At 39.0% G+C, this 15380-nt stretch overlaps 2 protein-coding genes across 6 annotated transcripts; one reads left to right on the top strand and one right to left on the bottom strand.

Annotated features, from left to right (window-relative positions):
• Positions 1 to 9035, top strand: LOC103436785 (uncharacterized). 2 transcript variants are annotated; one of them, XM_070823933.1, is made up of 11 exons: positions 1 to 393; positions 765 to 869; positions 1129 to 1491; positions 2180 to 2823; positions 3061 to 3584; positions 4114 to 4164; positions 4273 to 4380; positions 8268 to 8363; positions 8484 to 8582; positions 8666 to 8725; positions 8807 to 9035. In XM_070823933.1, exons 4-11 carry the CDS (start codon positions 2322 to 2324, stop codon positions 8870 to 8872), a joined length of 1506 nt encoding a protein of 501 aa, XP_070680034.1. In that variant the 5' UTR covers positions 1 to 393; positions 765 to 869; positions 1129 to 1491; positions 2180 to 2321; the 3' UTR covers positions 8873 to 9035. The 2 variants fall into 2 exon arrangements, with proteins under 2 accessions (XP_070680034.1, XP_070680035.1); XM_070823934.1 differs by having other exon boundaries at positions 163 to 393; positions 1125 to 1491.
• A 518-nt stretch (positions 9036 to 9553) lies between these two features.
• LOC103436784 (protein CYCLOPS-like) lies at positions 9554 to 14357 on the bottom strand. 4 transcript variants are annotated; one of them, XM_070823932.1, is made up of 12 exons: positions 14206 to 14346; positions 13839 to 14083; positions 13485 to 13534; positions 13179 to 13319; positions 13011 to 13059; positions 12876 to 12928; positions 12052 to 12728; positions 11570 to 11613; positions 11415 to 11463; positions 11060 to 11105; positions 10452 to 10580; positions 9554 to 9995 (listed from the first exon to the last, which is right to left on the bottom strand). In XM_070823932.1, exons 2-12 carry the CDS (start codon positions 14022 to 14024, stop codon positions 9872 to 9874), a joined length of 1548 nt encoding a protein of 515 aa, XP_070680033.1. In that variant the 5' UTR covers positions 14025 to 14083; positions 14206 to 14346; the 3' UTR covers positions 9554 to 9871. The 4 variants fall into 4 exon arrangements, with proteins under 4 accessions (XP_070680033.1, XP_028960221.2, XP_028960220.2 ...); XM_029104388.2 differs by having other exon boundaries at positions 9737 to 9995; positions 11060 to 11108; positions 13827 to 14083; positions 14206 to 14357; XM_029104387.2 differs by having other exon boundaries at positions 9737 to 9995; positions 13827 to 14083; positions 14206 to 14357.
• Positions 14358 to 15380: the final 1023 nt, after the last annotated feature.

The following is a 15380-nucleotide window of genomic DNA, read 5'->3' as shown; positions in this document are numbered from 1 at the left end:
GAAATTGCATAGACCCCCGATCATTTCAGTTCCTCTTCTCCGAGCGGATAGGAGTTCTGTAACCAAACCCAAATGCCTCCGACCAAATTCTCACCGAAACTCCACCATGCAGCCACAGTGATGAGATCAACAATCCAGTCCTGACTCTAATCCTCCTATGGCGGACACTCTTGTCCTCCTATGACACATCCGCCTCCATTAATCCCGATTGCCTATCTACCATCCCCTCACAAAAAAATGTTCTCTTTCATTCCCTGGCTTTGGCTATCGAGTCCAGCATTGTATGGGACAGTGTCAACTTTGTTTGGATTGTAGAGTATGGCTACGAGTACGAGCAGACCTACGCTTTCTTTCCCCTTCTTCCTCTTTGCATGTCGTTCTTATCCCGCACAGGTTAGGCTCAGATTATCAGCTTTCGGTAATACCATTTGGGAAATTTGTTGGTTTCTATGGTTTCAAGCAATATCCAGTTTGCAATTTGTGAACTTTAAGCAATACCCAATTGGCAATTTGTGAACTTTGAACTTACCCAATTTGAAATTTGTGAAACTTGAGCTTACCAAAATGACATATTTTGAACTTAAAGCTTTTACCCAATTGGTAATTTGTGAACTTTGAGCTTGCCCAATTGGCAATTTGTGAAATTTGAGCTTACCCATTTGGCAATTTCCGAACTTCAAGCATACCCAATTGGTGTTTGTATCAGTTTGTTGAGTTTGAATAAGTGCTTTTTTTGTAATTAGCAGTTGTGCTTTGTGTTTCAGTTTTGACGCCATTGGTTCCAGTTATTGGGCAAAGAGCTATGTTGGGATTATCCGGCTATGCATTAATAACATTGGCTTCGTGTTTGCGGCAGTTTATTTGTAGAGGTGAGCTAGTTAGGATTTTCATAATTTCAATTCGATTCGGAAAAGCTTTATCCGGACTATAACTATTTGGCATCTTCAAGTTTTTACATTGACTTTTTGATTGGTTTAAAACTTTTGATTACTTAAGTCTTTCCCTTGTCACTTTGACAGGCGAACCGATTATTATATATATTTATTTATTTATAATTTTTAATTTTTAATTAGAAATTACTTGAACCATTGGGTTTGTTAAAATCTAATCCAACCGTCCATTAGTTAGGTCATTTTATTAGGTTGGTGATCAGATCTCTCGGACTCACTCACTCTCGCTCACTCTCTGCGCTCCGCTCTCACTCACAGTCTCAGTCTCTCCCTCACACACACTCTCACAAACAGTCTCGGCCATCAATAGCTTGATTGAGGAAGCCATTGTTCAAGCTGAGAGAAAGGGTGCCAAAGTTATAACTTATAGCTGTCCAACTCCAAGGCGTTTTCTGCAATCCGCCGCTTGTGCCAAGCGACCAAGCGACAGCAACGGAGAAGCACAGAGGAGGAGGATGGAGAGTAAAGTGGAAGTAGACGAAGCGCCGCAGCCGGAGCTCCAATCCACCGCCGCGCAGCCATCACCGGCCTCTTGAATCAGGCCAGTTTCTACCTACCAATATCTGAGTAAATTATATATGGTCATTGTCTCCTTAATTTTTTATCTGAATTCACTTTCTAGTCTTTAAGTCGAATTATTGTCCAGGAGGTCCACTCTATTATATATTCTGCAAAATAGATACATGAAACCCACCCCACCAATCTATTACTTTCTAATTTATGGATAATGTGTTTAAGTCTATTGGTGAGGGTTCTTTGTTCACATTTATATGCGGCACATGTTCTCTGGCTTACTAGTCATCTGTAGTGTTTTGAGTTCATTTGATACCTCCTCCGATGGAATGATGGTTTGTTTTTAACCAATCCCGAAGTATCCCGAAACACTTTCGGGAATCCCGAATTTCGGGAAATGCACATTTTCGGTTCGGTTTTGGGATATAAAATCCCATCCCGAAATGTTAAATGTTTTGGTTTGGGATTTGGGAAAGGAGTTTCGGTTCGGGATCCCGACCCGAACCACCCCTACCAATGACCCTATATTTCGGGCGAAGGCGGAAATGTTTTTGCTCACAATTTTGTTCATCCATTTATAAACATCATTAAGTGTCTCTGTCATGTCATGTCAGATAATGCAAATGCAACGCAAGTAAACAAATATCCATAGCTACAATTTACTTTATTATTATTTTTTTAATTAACAATTCATGTTTAAATGTGTATTTAAACAGGAGGCACTAGAGTAAATTTGCAACGCCAAAACCCTAATTGAAGACTTGTCTCATTTTCTCACTTTGGTAGTCTGGTTTGGTTTCCATCGAATCGAATATTTTCGGAAGGGAATTCTCCCATTTCGAACAAGCAGCAGCAGCAATGAGCAAATCACAAGGTTTCTCGTGGTCACGTCTCATCGTGAAACAAGGCATTAAGAAACCCAGCAAAGCCCCACTCCCCTTGGCCCGGAAAATCTCCACTCGGCCACACTTTCCCGCCACCCCTCAGCCACCGAAATGGTCGTTTTCTAGCAAGATCCCTTATTCAACAGTGTCATCCAGAGCGGCCCAAGACCTTCTGGCGGAGGTGGAGAGAGAAAAGCAGAGAGAACGAGAGCAGAGGAAGAGGGTGGGGCTGGACACCAAAGACATTGACCGAGAAGATGAGGAGGACTACATGGGCGTTATGCCATTGATCGAGAAGCTCGAGAAGGAGAAGCTCAAGGACACCGGAGACTTGAACTTGTACGAGGAGCCCACCGATTCCGATAGTGACGAAGACGATGAGAGGTTCACTCCTGATGCCGTCAAGAAGAGGTTTGATGAGTTTCAGAGGAAGTTCACACGCCACGAGGAGTTGCTCAACAACTTCACCGAGGCTGGTAATTTGCCCATTTCCCTGCTTTTTCAACAATGTGCTTTTTTTTTTCTTTGGTATTAATTATTCCAATTGCTTTTGAAATAGAAAAAATAGAAATTGTGGGTGAAAATTTTCGACTCCAGGTACCCAAAAACATGACATAATGATGGTTTTTGTATGTATTTGTGTGCTAGTCTAGTCCAGGATATAATATTTGTTTACTTACGTTGCATTTGCATTCTCTGACATGACATGACAGAGACACTTGATGATGCTTATAAATGGATGAATAAAATTGACAAGTTTGAGCAAAAACATTTCCGCCTTCGCCCCGAATATAGGGTCATTGGTGAGTTGATGAACCGTCTCAAAGTAGCTGAGGGAAAGGACAAATTCATCCTCCAGCAGAAACTAAACAGGGCTATGAGATTGGTGCAGTGGAAGGAAGCCTACGATCCAAACAATCCTGCCAATTATGGAGTCATCCAACATGAGCAAGTGGAGCCCTCAGTTGATTTATTGGAACATGCTGGGTTTGAAAAACAAAAGCAAATTATACAAGGAGTTGACGACGACAACGAAGAAGAATTTAATGACATGAAGGAGAAAGATGACATACTGTTAGAGAAGCTTAATGCCATTGACAAAAAACTCGAAGAGAAGCTAGCAGAGTTAGATCATACATTCGGGAAGAAGGGTAAGGTTCTAGAGGAAGAGATCAGAGACCTAGCAGAGGAAAGAAATGATTTGACAGAGAAGAAGAGGAGACCTCTCTACAGGAAAGTAAGTGCATGTGTCATCAAGTTAGACTTTTTAATGTTTATAGTTCAGAATTCAGCGACAACTGACAAAATAATTGTCATAAGTATTTATAAGTTGAACAATTGTTCTGGGTTAGTTTTGATGCAACTTTCCCATTTTCTTTCCCATGTTTTTATGCTTGCTATAGTTTTTAAAAATATTTGTGCATCTTTCGTGGACTTGCCTTTTTTTTTTCCTTTGTTGCTGTTAGCTAATCTGTTCACTTTTGGTATAATATATCATCTGCTACGTATGATGTTTGTAGAAAGAGTATGAGTTATTTATTTGGTATATGGTTAGCCTTGTTATACTGCGAAGTTTGAGTGAAGTCTTCACAATTTTGTTTTTCCATATTTTCTAATCATTCTTACTAAAATTTGTCCTTTGAGGAGCTTTATATTATTTGTTTTGAACTTCATTGCAGCTTCCCATGCAGACATATAACATATTTCTTGTTTTTGGTGTGCAAACACCAATGTTTTTGACCATTTTATTCCTTACATGTTGGCAGGGGTTTGATGTTAAATTAATCAATGTGAACCGAACTTGTAAAGTAACAAAGGTACTCCACCTTGCGGTTTATTTTTTGTGTACATAACTTTTGCTTTGATTTCTCTTCAAGACTCCTAACAGAGATCAATGCTTTTACATTTCTGTTTATGCTCTATAGGGGGGGCAAGTGGTCAAGTACACTGCCATATTAGCTTGTGGCAATTATCATGGTGTTGTTGGTTATGCTAAAGCAAAAGGCCCAGCAGTCCCTATCGCTCTTCAGAAGGTATGTGTGGTCTATGAACACTGCAGAGTTCCAATGTCTTGCACAGTGTTAAACATATATATTTTTTTGAGAAGAATTAAACATATATATTTTTATATGTTGATTTATCATGATCTAGTTTGCACATCTATGCGTAATTGCTGTGTTACTTTTTTATAGTTTGAGTATATTAGATGTGACCGTTGTGATCAAAGTAATATCCATTGAACTGATTATTTTAGATGGATCTCATGTGGATAAGTTCATTGGTTGTTTTTGGATATATCTTGGTATAGTCTGATATTGCTATCTTACTATTATTACTATGATTATCATTATTGTTGTTATTTTTTTTTACAAGATAGGCTTAGTAAAGTTCAACTCTTACAACTTTATGTCTTAATGGTCACAGATAATAGAATAAAAATGCTTTTATTGGTGAAAAGACTATAAATAACAGATAATACACATTGAAGATATAAATGTGGGCAGTTCGCAATAACTGGCAGTGGTGTTTCTCACCCTTGTTGTCCAAGGGTCACATATACTCTAAAACCATATTCGAGACCGATACCACCATAATACGTGCTTATTGCCTTGTTGAATACTACCCTAAAAATGCTTATAAGTGATTTTAAACAGTGATGGAAATTATTTTTGGAATAAAATAGATCTAGTGGTAGTTTACAATGTGAAGGGCACGATGATCACATTCTAGTTTTTGATGTGCTGTCATGTCATTGTATTGTATTGTATCATATTATACATCTTGATTCTTGAATCTACATCCATGCAACATATGTCTTCCATTCCTATTTTGGTTAAGTACACCCATTTTTTGTTGGTTTTCATCTCTATTATGAAAATGCACCCCCATGAAAATGGCCATCTGTAAATGAAGATGTGTTGTTTAATAAAACAACTGAGGAAGTATGACCAGGTTTTCTGTTACTAGGACGACATGTGTAGCAATAACTATCCTTGTTAGATTGTTGATGATTTTCACTTTTGTTGCGTTCTTCCAGAATGATTGTAAAATTATGGACTGAAAAAATTTGAACAGTACCAATTGAGCTAAGTTCTTTGCCTCGCATGTCTGGATTATGAACTTACTGTAAATAGGTTTCCTTTTATTCTGAAGTAAGTTATTAAGGGTGCTTTATGTGTTTTTACCATTGAGCATAGATTGAACAAGTTTATCCATTTTTTCTCTGTACCGGCAATTGTCTTTGTGAAACATATGACCAGGGTTCGTTTTTCTTCTCAACAACAACAACAACAAAGCCTTTTCCCACTAAGTGGGGTCGGCTATATGAATCCTAGAACGCCATTGCGCTCGATTTTGTGTCATGCCCTCCGTTAGATCCAAGTACTCTAAGTCTTTTCTTAGAGTCTCTTCCAAAGTTTTCCTAGGTCTTCCTCTACCCCTTCGGCCCTGAACCTCTGTCCCGTAGTCACATCTTCGAACCGGAGCGTCAGTCGGCCTTCTTTGCACATGTCCAAATCACCAGAGCCGATTTTCTCTCATCTTTCCTACAATTTCGGCTACTCCTACTTTACCTCGGATATCCTCATTCCCAATCTTATCCTTTCTCGTGTGCCCACACATCCCACGAAGCATCCTCATCTCCGCTACACCCATTTTGTGTACGTGTTGATGCTTCACCACCCAACATTCTCTGCCATACAACATCGCTGGCCTTATTGCCGTCCTATAAAATTTTCCCTTGAGCTTCAGTGGCCTACGACGGTCACACAACACGCCGGATGCACTCTTTCCATCTAGCTCGTATTCTATGGTTGAGATCTCCATCTAATTCTCCGTTCTCTTGCAAGATAGATCCTAGGTAACGAAAACGGTCGCTTTTTGTGATCTTCGCTAGATTGCTCCGGTCATTAGTGTGGATAAGTATATAAATGGATAGAGATAGGAAAGCAAACACAAGATGTACGTGGTTCACCCAGATTGGCTACGCCCACGGAATAGAAGAGTTCTCATTAATTGTGAAGGGTTTACACAAGTACATAGGTTCAAGCTCTCCTTTAGTGAGTACGAGTGAATGATTTAGTACAAATGACATTAGGAAATATTGTGGGATAATGATCTCGTAATCACGAAACTTCTAAGTATCGGAGTGTGGTGTCGTCTTGACTTGCCTTATCTGTCTCATAGGTAGATGTGGCATCTTCTCTGGAAGTACTCTTCCTCCATCCAGGGGTGGTATCTTTAACTGGTGGAGATGCACAAGGTAATGTATCAATTTCACTTGAAGCTTACTTGTAGTTTCAGGCTTGGTCAAGCGCGATACAAACCATGTAGTAGGAGTCCCCCAAGTCGCCGAGCTAGGGGGTCTGCTGAAAGAGGTGACAGACAAGGTAAGCAATCAGAGCTCCGACTGATTGTTCACCTTCTCCCCATCTTGCAGCAGCATGAAGGATAAAGAGAAGAAAAATGAGAAGAGATGATATGAGATACTTTTGCTTTTGAAGAAGTAACTTTCCACAGGCTTATTCTTGAACTGAGCTGGAGGGTTTTCTGGTTTCCTCCAGAGTATAAGGCCGACTGAAGAATTTGAGGGTCAAAACAAGTCCATCAAATCTAGAGTACGTTCCACCCTGCTGATATGGGATACTTTTGCTTTTGACAGAGTAATGGATGTATCGGCACGTGTGCTGTTACGCTTGTCTCCACATGCTTCCTTGTATCCTTCGCACTTGCCCTATCTGTTCCTCAAGCAGATGCGGAATCTTCCCTGGAAACATAAGATGATGAAGATGAGTACTCGAGAGCAATGCCAGGTAAGTAATCAGGTAAGGGGTTCCAGGCAGTCAGTTCCTGGCTGGAAGCTTGATTCCAAGTACTGACTGATTGCTCTCTTTCTCCTTGTCTTGCAGGTAAAAACAAGGCCAAAAGAAAAAACAGGGAAAAAGCATGATATGGGATACTCTTGCTTTTAACCCTGATGATATGAGATATTCTTGCTCTAGTATAGCTTGTTTGCAGAGGTATTATCGGGGGGAAAGAAAGCTGAATATTTCGAAAGGCTTTGTTGGGAGTGCCCTCTCAGATATGATGAAGGGTTGAGCATTTTTGCAGGTCTGCCTGTCCGTTGGGGATGGAGGTCGACATATATAGGAGTCTCCCTAACAACAAGTAGTAATGCTATTCCTTTACCCTGCTTGGTCATAGCACGGTAGTGGGAGCTGCCAGTTTCACATGTTTTAACTCTGTCAGAGCACTTTGAAAAAGTGGTCTGTGGTATCTGGCTCTCGAGATTCGGAGAACGATGCCTCTTCGATTTTTGAGAAAGCAATCATGCTGGGGGTCTGACTCTCGAGATTCGGAGAGCAGTGTCTCTTCGATTTTTGAGGAAGTAATCATGTTGGGAGTCTGGCTCTCGAGATTCGGAAGGCGGTGCCTCTTCGATTTTGGAGCAAGCAATCTTGTTGGGAGTGTTGTCTCGAATGTGAGTAAAGGTTGGACATGTTTGCTAGTCTACCTTGCCACGAAGCACAAAGGTTGACACACAGGGACTTTCCAATTATCCAGCAATGGTACTGTTCCTTTACCCTCTCTTCGATTTTGAGAAAGTAGTCATGTTGGGAGTCTGGCTCTCGAGATTCGGAAGACGGTGCCTCTTCGATTTTGGAGCAAGCAATCTTGTTGGGACTGTTTTCTCGAATGTGAGTAAAGGTTGGGAGTCTGGCTCTCGAGATTCGGAAGACGGTGCCTCTTCGATTTTGGAGCAAGCAATCTTGTTGGGACTGTTTTCTTCTGATTGAAATAATTAAGGGTGTCGTAATTGTTTCTACTATTGAGCATAGACATGAACAAGTTTATCAATTTATTCTTCTTCTGTTTTTCTTTTCTTTTCTTGTCTATGTACTGATGATTTTACAACAATCAGGCATATGAGAAATGCTTTCAGAATCTCCACTACATTGAACGACACGAGGAGCATACAATTGCGCATGCAATACAAACAAGTTATAAAAAAACAAAGGTGATTGGCTCATTGTGGTGTACTGGTTTTTTGTCCTTGTAGTGGCATTCTTTCATTCTTGTGTTTTTCTTGTTTTTTCCCTTGATATAGAGCCTACGTTTAACCTGTAATTCGTATCAGGTGTATCTCTGGCCTGCACCCACTAGGACAGGTATGAAAGCAGGAAGAACTGTTGAAACCATTCTAAACTTAGCTGGTTTCAAAAATGTTAAGTCTAAGGTATTGACTTTGAAAGAAATCCATTTTAAGAGGGGTGGTTCCTGCAATTTGGTTTGTTGCTCTAACCTCCACACACTTGTCAGGTTGTAGGCTCAAGGAATCCTTATAACACAGTCAAGGCTCTCTTCAAATCCCTTAATGCGGTCAGTAGTCACTTTATCGGGTGTGTTGGATTTTCTTAAATTCATTGAGTTTAATTTGTGTCTCTGTATGTGAATTTTCAGATTGAAACTCGAAAGGATGTTCAAGATAAGTTTGGCCGCACTGTTGTTGAGAAGTACCTTCTGTGACAGATGTGCTTTATGGAATAATTCTTTAGGCCGTCTCAAAGTTTTGCACCCCTTTGGTTTCTCCTTTCACACTATTGGTAAAATAATGCTAGGGAGCTTAAATTTGTAGACAAAAGTTTACACACTAGATGTTATGGAAGTTAATGATTGGTTACTCGGTAAATCTTTTTGAAAAAGGAACATGAGTGGTTCTTTCAAGAGTCACTCAACATCAGTGGTTCTTTCAAGAGTCACTCGTCTGTTTAAGACCCACAAAGGAACACTTTACCTAGTGATTGTTGATTCGTCTTGGATGAAAAGTTTAAAATGTGAAAAATGATTTTCACATATTTTGTTTTCTTTCACTTACTCTTGTTTATTTCGGTTGCTTATGAGATGCAAAAATCCACTATCCCTCCCTCCAAATTCCAAAATGATTGTTAATATCCTGCCTCTTACGGAAATATACAAGATGTGGGTTTTACCTATTTGTAATAACACCAGCGAACGTGATACGGTCTGAAGCTGTTGTTTTTTGAACTGTTTTTGTTATATACTAGCGAAGGGTATACTGTAGGTGTATTAACTGAAGGGGTTTGTAATTAAAAGCTTAATACAAAGGTAGAATTTCGGGTTATGTGTAATTTCTTGCTGTTTGTGAATCATTATGTAGTTATATGATTATATACCTGCCACTAGGACTGGACTGTATAAATTAATTCTCTAGATTCAAGGCATGTTGAAGTAAGAAATGAAGTTGGAAGGAATGAGATGAATTAGTTACAAGTATCCTATCATTTTGTGGTGATTGGTCGGGACCATGTCCAACTCCACTTGGTTATATAAAAAGGGCAACCCTAAGCTAACAAGACTCCCCGCTTTGTGAAAGTCGGGAGGAACATCTAAGTAGCTTAGTTATATATATAAATTTACTGTGCATCAAGCATTGACATTTGTCTGCTTCCTTTGTCTTCCTCATTGAACCTGTATAAATTCTCAAGATCCAGAAGTTGATGAGTTTCAAACATTGCCAGTATCTGAAAGGACTCTCTCTATCTCCTCTACGAGCCGTTCTTTTTCATCCATTAGATCTTCATTTTGCTTCTGCAACTCCTCTATCTGCTTAGTCTGCTCAGAATCCTTCCTGAAACAATGCAACACTTAGATAATCAATAAAATTTCAGATAGAACACGAAGGCGTGTTTCTAGCAGTCAAACCAAAAGCTTTCGTGCTCCCAAAAAGACCCTGTCAGTTGATTTGATCCAACTGGCAATACTTTCCAAAGACTTTGCTCGACAATTCACTAGCTCTAGCACTTAACCGAGAGGTTTAACTAAGTTTCGGACCAACGAAACCTATTAACAGAAGCTAGTTAGAAGCTCTAACGACAGCAAGTTTTCTGAACCATAAAAATCTTGATTAATACAACTAGAAAGTTTATGTCCTTTAGCAAACAACTGCACCATTCCGTCTTAGATACGGATATTCAACGGTTGTATGCATAATGTGACTTGAGTGAAAGAACAAAAAAGTTGCTTCATACGCGGAAACATCAAAGTAGAAAATTCTGAGGAAATGAAAGCTAATCTGTTTCGTTACCTATTCATGAAGGACAGGTTCAGTTTGAGTGATCGCACTTCCTTTTCAAGATTTTCGCACCGCTTCAAGACAGATTGCATATCAGATGGAATTACTGGAGTTGAGTTCCTTCCCTTTGCCTCCGCCATTCTACATTGACAAGAAACTTAACGTAAATATAACCTTCTCATCTCTAAAACACATGTACCACTTTCTAGATAATTTCTATTGCCTCATGTTGCCTACATAGATATGTTCCGGCATCACTGGAACCTGCTCACTGATTTTAACATAAAATCCTCCTAGAATTCCTAATAAAAGTCACAGTCTTCAATACGAAAAGTTCACTCTTCAATGCGATCGATTTGACGTCAGACAGTAAGTGAGATATGTATGCTGGTGTTTTTTCCGCTATCGTATCTTATGCGAACCCGTGTGCATAAAATAAAAAATAAAAAATAAAAAATAAAACTGGAATTAAGATTCAATGGATAGCCAAATAAGTAAATCTGCTCCCATTTGTTAACAAAAATATGGAAATAAAGAAAGGAAAATCTAAAATTCGAAGAAGAGAAGTTTTTCCGGGGGAAGACAATACTATCCCCCATTGTAGGTATTGCTGTACTTACTTCCGTGACCTCTCCACCCTGCGTTTTTTTGTTGCATCCTCCTTGTCTACTGCATAACATTTTGTTTTGGTTAGAGAGAATACCATGAGGGAAAAAAATGTCAGGTAAGTCCAAAGGCTTCCTAGTTCACCTCGAACATAAGAACCTTCCGTTATATGTGTTGCACATCATAAGAAAAGAGTTTGGTTTTTCTTCTCCCATCAACCAGAGTACATTCCATTCTAAAATCTCATAAAGTTCAATTCATAAGCATGCTTTAAGAACCAAGAACATTCTGGTTTAATTTATTCATGGAGGTAACATTGACACGAAATCCGTAACTCATTATGATGAAGTTTTAGTCATAATTGGATACCTGAAACAGCCGATGTCACTGATCCGTAGCGCTCTAAACGTTTCCCACTCTGTGAAATATGCCAAGTTAAAGAACAAAGAAAAATGAAACTTGGTAAATGTTTTAGATGTTTTCATAACAACATGCTATACTCAATATCCAAGAGTAGAGTATACCTTTTGGTCATCTTTCAAATTTCCAATTATCCGTTCTCTGACATCTGCAGTTCCACGACAAGATATATAATTTAGTTACATGAAACGCTGACAGACGCTTACCAGAATTAACTTTTTATTAGTAGTGCTGATATGTCTTCATAAACATTTTTAATCACAAACGGAGAACGAAAGGTGTGCATCTGAAACGTCTGCACAGGCATACAGTTTTGTGCTGATAGTCTTTTAATTTTGTACAAATTTTCACTTACTCTGGTAAATGGAAACAAAAAGATAATTCCGATCATACTTCTTTCACAATTTTAAGATGTATCATGATGGTAGTTATGTATCTTGGGCTAATCGATTTATTTTGTATGTTGGTTCTTTGTTATCGAAACTTGCATAAGATAACTCAAAGGCTTCTAAAAGCTAAAGGGTCACCGATATGAGTCTGCAATACAATTTTCATAAGAAGGGAACAGTTACTTAAAAAGGATCACCTTTGGATCTAGAGCTTTCAGCTCGTTTGATTGAACTTTCACAAATGCTCAGGGTTTGACCTGAATTGCTGGGACCGTCCCATGCATCAAAACCAGATGAAACTACTGGTGCAGCAGCAGATGATTCACTTTGGGAACGTTCTTGAGAAGTCCTGCTTACGGGATTTGGGTTTGTGATATTTACAAAACCTTCCATCTGAAGATCCAGTGAACCTTCAACTTTTTGTGTAATTCTATGACCGTTAACTTGGATAGTGGATACTTCTGGAAATGTTCCAGCTGCCATACCATGAAGTTGATCCCTTTCCCCTTGATCAAAACCGGTGTTGACAATAACTTCTTGAACAGAGAAACGTCCATTGGATCTATCATCATCCACACTTTGTTTCTTGATCTGATTGCTAAGCTTTTTGCGCTCCAAGGTACCCTTTAGCATGCTCACCACAGATGAAACTTTATCCATTTCACTCATTTGTTGGGTGTTGAAAGTGGACGATGATGAATTCGATGGAGAAATGAAGGTCGCCAATTGGTTGCTGACCTCACAAATAGAAGGGTCATTGAAACCATTTGAAAACGCAAAATCCTGATTTGCTAGATTGCTATTCCCTGAAGCAGTCTGCATGACTTCCAGACCTGCTGGCATTTGAGCGTTTTGCATAGCGACATACCTCCTCCTGCATTTTAATATATACTCGTTGAATGAAATGAGATGATGACATGTGCCCTCCATACAAGTAAATAAGAAATTAAGGACTGCATCCACAGGACAGTTTAACAGAAATTCAGCGGTTATTATCTATTAACAAGTGTATAAAAATTACCGTAATTCAGAGGATCGGCTTCTTGTCATTGGTTGAGAACTGTGAAACCAGGCCTGCATTGATAGGAAAATATCAGATAGATACAAGATGAAGCTTCCTTGAAATGAATCCTGAAAGGAATCAATATTAACATGCCTTAGCCAAGTATAACTCGCTAGCTTGTATTCCTGGTTCAACACCATGCCTAAAAAAATTGAGACCAAATTAAATCAATGTAACTATCTTAGACAAATTGTTATCGTCACCGTGTAAAGAAACTCGTATATGCTACAAGACAGCTTATTAGAAGGGAGCAGTAGCCACCTGATTGAACTTTGATTGTTGTCACCTGAGATTTCATCAGGCATGGTATTAATTGGTGGATACAAACAGTCATTGCTTCTTTTCTTTTGAAGTATACCGACAGGTTGCTGACCCGGCAAGCTAGCTATTTCAGTAGAAACCCTGTGATGCACAAAGCAATTATGAGCTTATAACTAGAAAGCAAAGAAGATCAAAGATCCGGAAGTCTGAAGGTAAAAAAAACTATGCAGTCTGGAAAATAACAATGTATTTAAGGCGTAGCACATGATTTCCATTTAAGGGTTGCTCGAGCTGCAGACTACTTACATCCGTGTTCTGGTACGATGTGCAATGCTTGATGAATTATAGCAATTGGTCTGGAAAAAGTTACATGTCAATCAAACAAAAAAGACGATCAGGAAAGGGACAGAGCACAGAACCCACAAGTCCATATATCATCCAGCTTCTAATGGATTTTGTGTATCTTATGTGAAACAATTATTTGAGCATCAGATTGTAGAGTTATCAAAGAGATCCGTAATAACTAGTAGGGAATTACGAGCCATTTTAACTGACTCAAACCTAGATAGATGTTCTATTGGACATTCAACGAATGATCAAACTTTCAAACAGAAAAACAAGTAAATGAGTATATAGGATAAGGATTACATGGCTGCTTGCCTCTCCATTTGTGAGCCAGCTTTTGAAGAGTTCCTCGCTATCAGTACGAAAGTTTTGAGACAAATTCTTAAAACCAAGTATCTCCATGGTTGGTAGAGGCATTGCAACTGGGCTCTCCATATAAGATCTCAGGATCAACTCCTCACTTGTATTCCTATAGAAGTCCGAAAGCCTTCTTCCTTCCATCTCCTGCCCCTCACTTCTTGGAATCGCCAATGCGTTTATCAACTTCTGCCGACTGCTTTCTGGTTTCACAAAAGAATCATTCACTGAGCTTCCCTTAATCCCTTCATCGACCATACTAAAAAACTTTTCCCACAAACAAAAAATTAGAAGCTGCCCGAAAAGGGTCAACTCTTATATATACCTGTGAGCGAGCTATAATCGAACTATGTACTCAAGCAGATGATGCTGATCCCTCTCAAACCAGCTACTTACGCGAGATGACTTTGAACCAGTTGACACAGCAACTGTTTCTTTCTCTGCAGTCTCAAGTCTGAACTGATCAACACTAACACCATCTGGGCAAGACTTCAAACATTAAAACCAACCAGTATATGACAAAGAAGACGTCTAAAGTACCAAGATTATAGTTTCATATGTCAGCGTTACGCGTGTTTATTTTTCCTTTGAACCATTTTACAAGCATATGCTGGTCTGCGGTCATCAAAACAAGATTATTATAAACAAAAACTGTGGTATCGTTGATTTCGGGCTATCTAAAGATTCCCTGCACCAAACATTGTCTCTTCTTTGTCATGAAACTTTCATTCTTGCAGCAGTAAATTACTTCAATTCTTCAACGGTCTGTCAAACGCAGGCAGATTAAAAAATGAATCAAACCGTATTAAGTTCAATGTAATCTCGGTAAGATATGCAAGAGGCCTGCAGCTCAAGAGGTTAAGAGTGTTTATTCCTGTACCCGAAGTTTGTGTTCGGTTTTCATCATACCAATTTGCTTATGGTAGAAACAGCTAAGCAATGATGGCAGCAAGAAAGGGACTTTGCTTGATCATGTTTATTTAAAAAGGGTAGCCGTTGGGAGGGCGTTGTATTAGTGTCGGGTAGGTACCATCTGACTCGTGGACTTTATATAATATGGTAAATTGGTAATGGTCGATTCAGAAATTTAATATCCACCAAGTGGGAATTTTTTAAGGACTATAAAAATCATAGGCTCCAAAACAAGCCAATTTAATTTTGTTTTTGCTAATCAATTTGAAGGCTTAAGACGTAGGAGGATTAATTTTTGGGTCATTTTGATTCCGGTGCCTAATCAACTTAATTGTTATATTGAAACTTTGTTTGTTTAAATATTTTGATCAGTTTCTTTACATCATTTAACGGGAGGACGGTTGTGGTAATTACACAATAGGTTTGACATAACTAAGTATCAAACTTAACATAAATATTGTACGTTATTGTCACCCAAGTGAGTCGAAAATGAGACATCTCATTTACAAATAAATGAATCTTCAAAATACCGATTTTACTGTACTCATCGACTGAATCTGTTTGGGTAACTAGAGCTTCGAACTGGAA

This window comes from Malus domestica, chromosome 06 (assembly GCF_042453785.1).
Source record: "Malus domestica chromosome 06, GDT2T_hap1".
Taxonomy (NCBI): Eukaryota; Viridiplantae; Streptophyta; class Magnoliopsida; order Rosales; family Rosaceae; genus Malus; species Malus domestica.
Note: the sequence above shows the minus strand (reverse complement) of the source record. Positions and strands in the feature narration are given on the sequence as shown.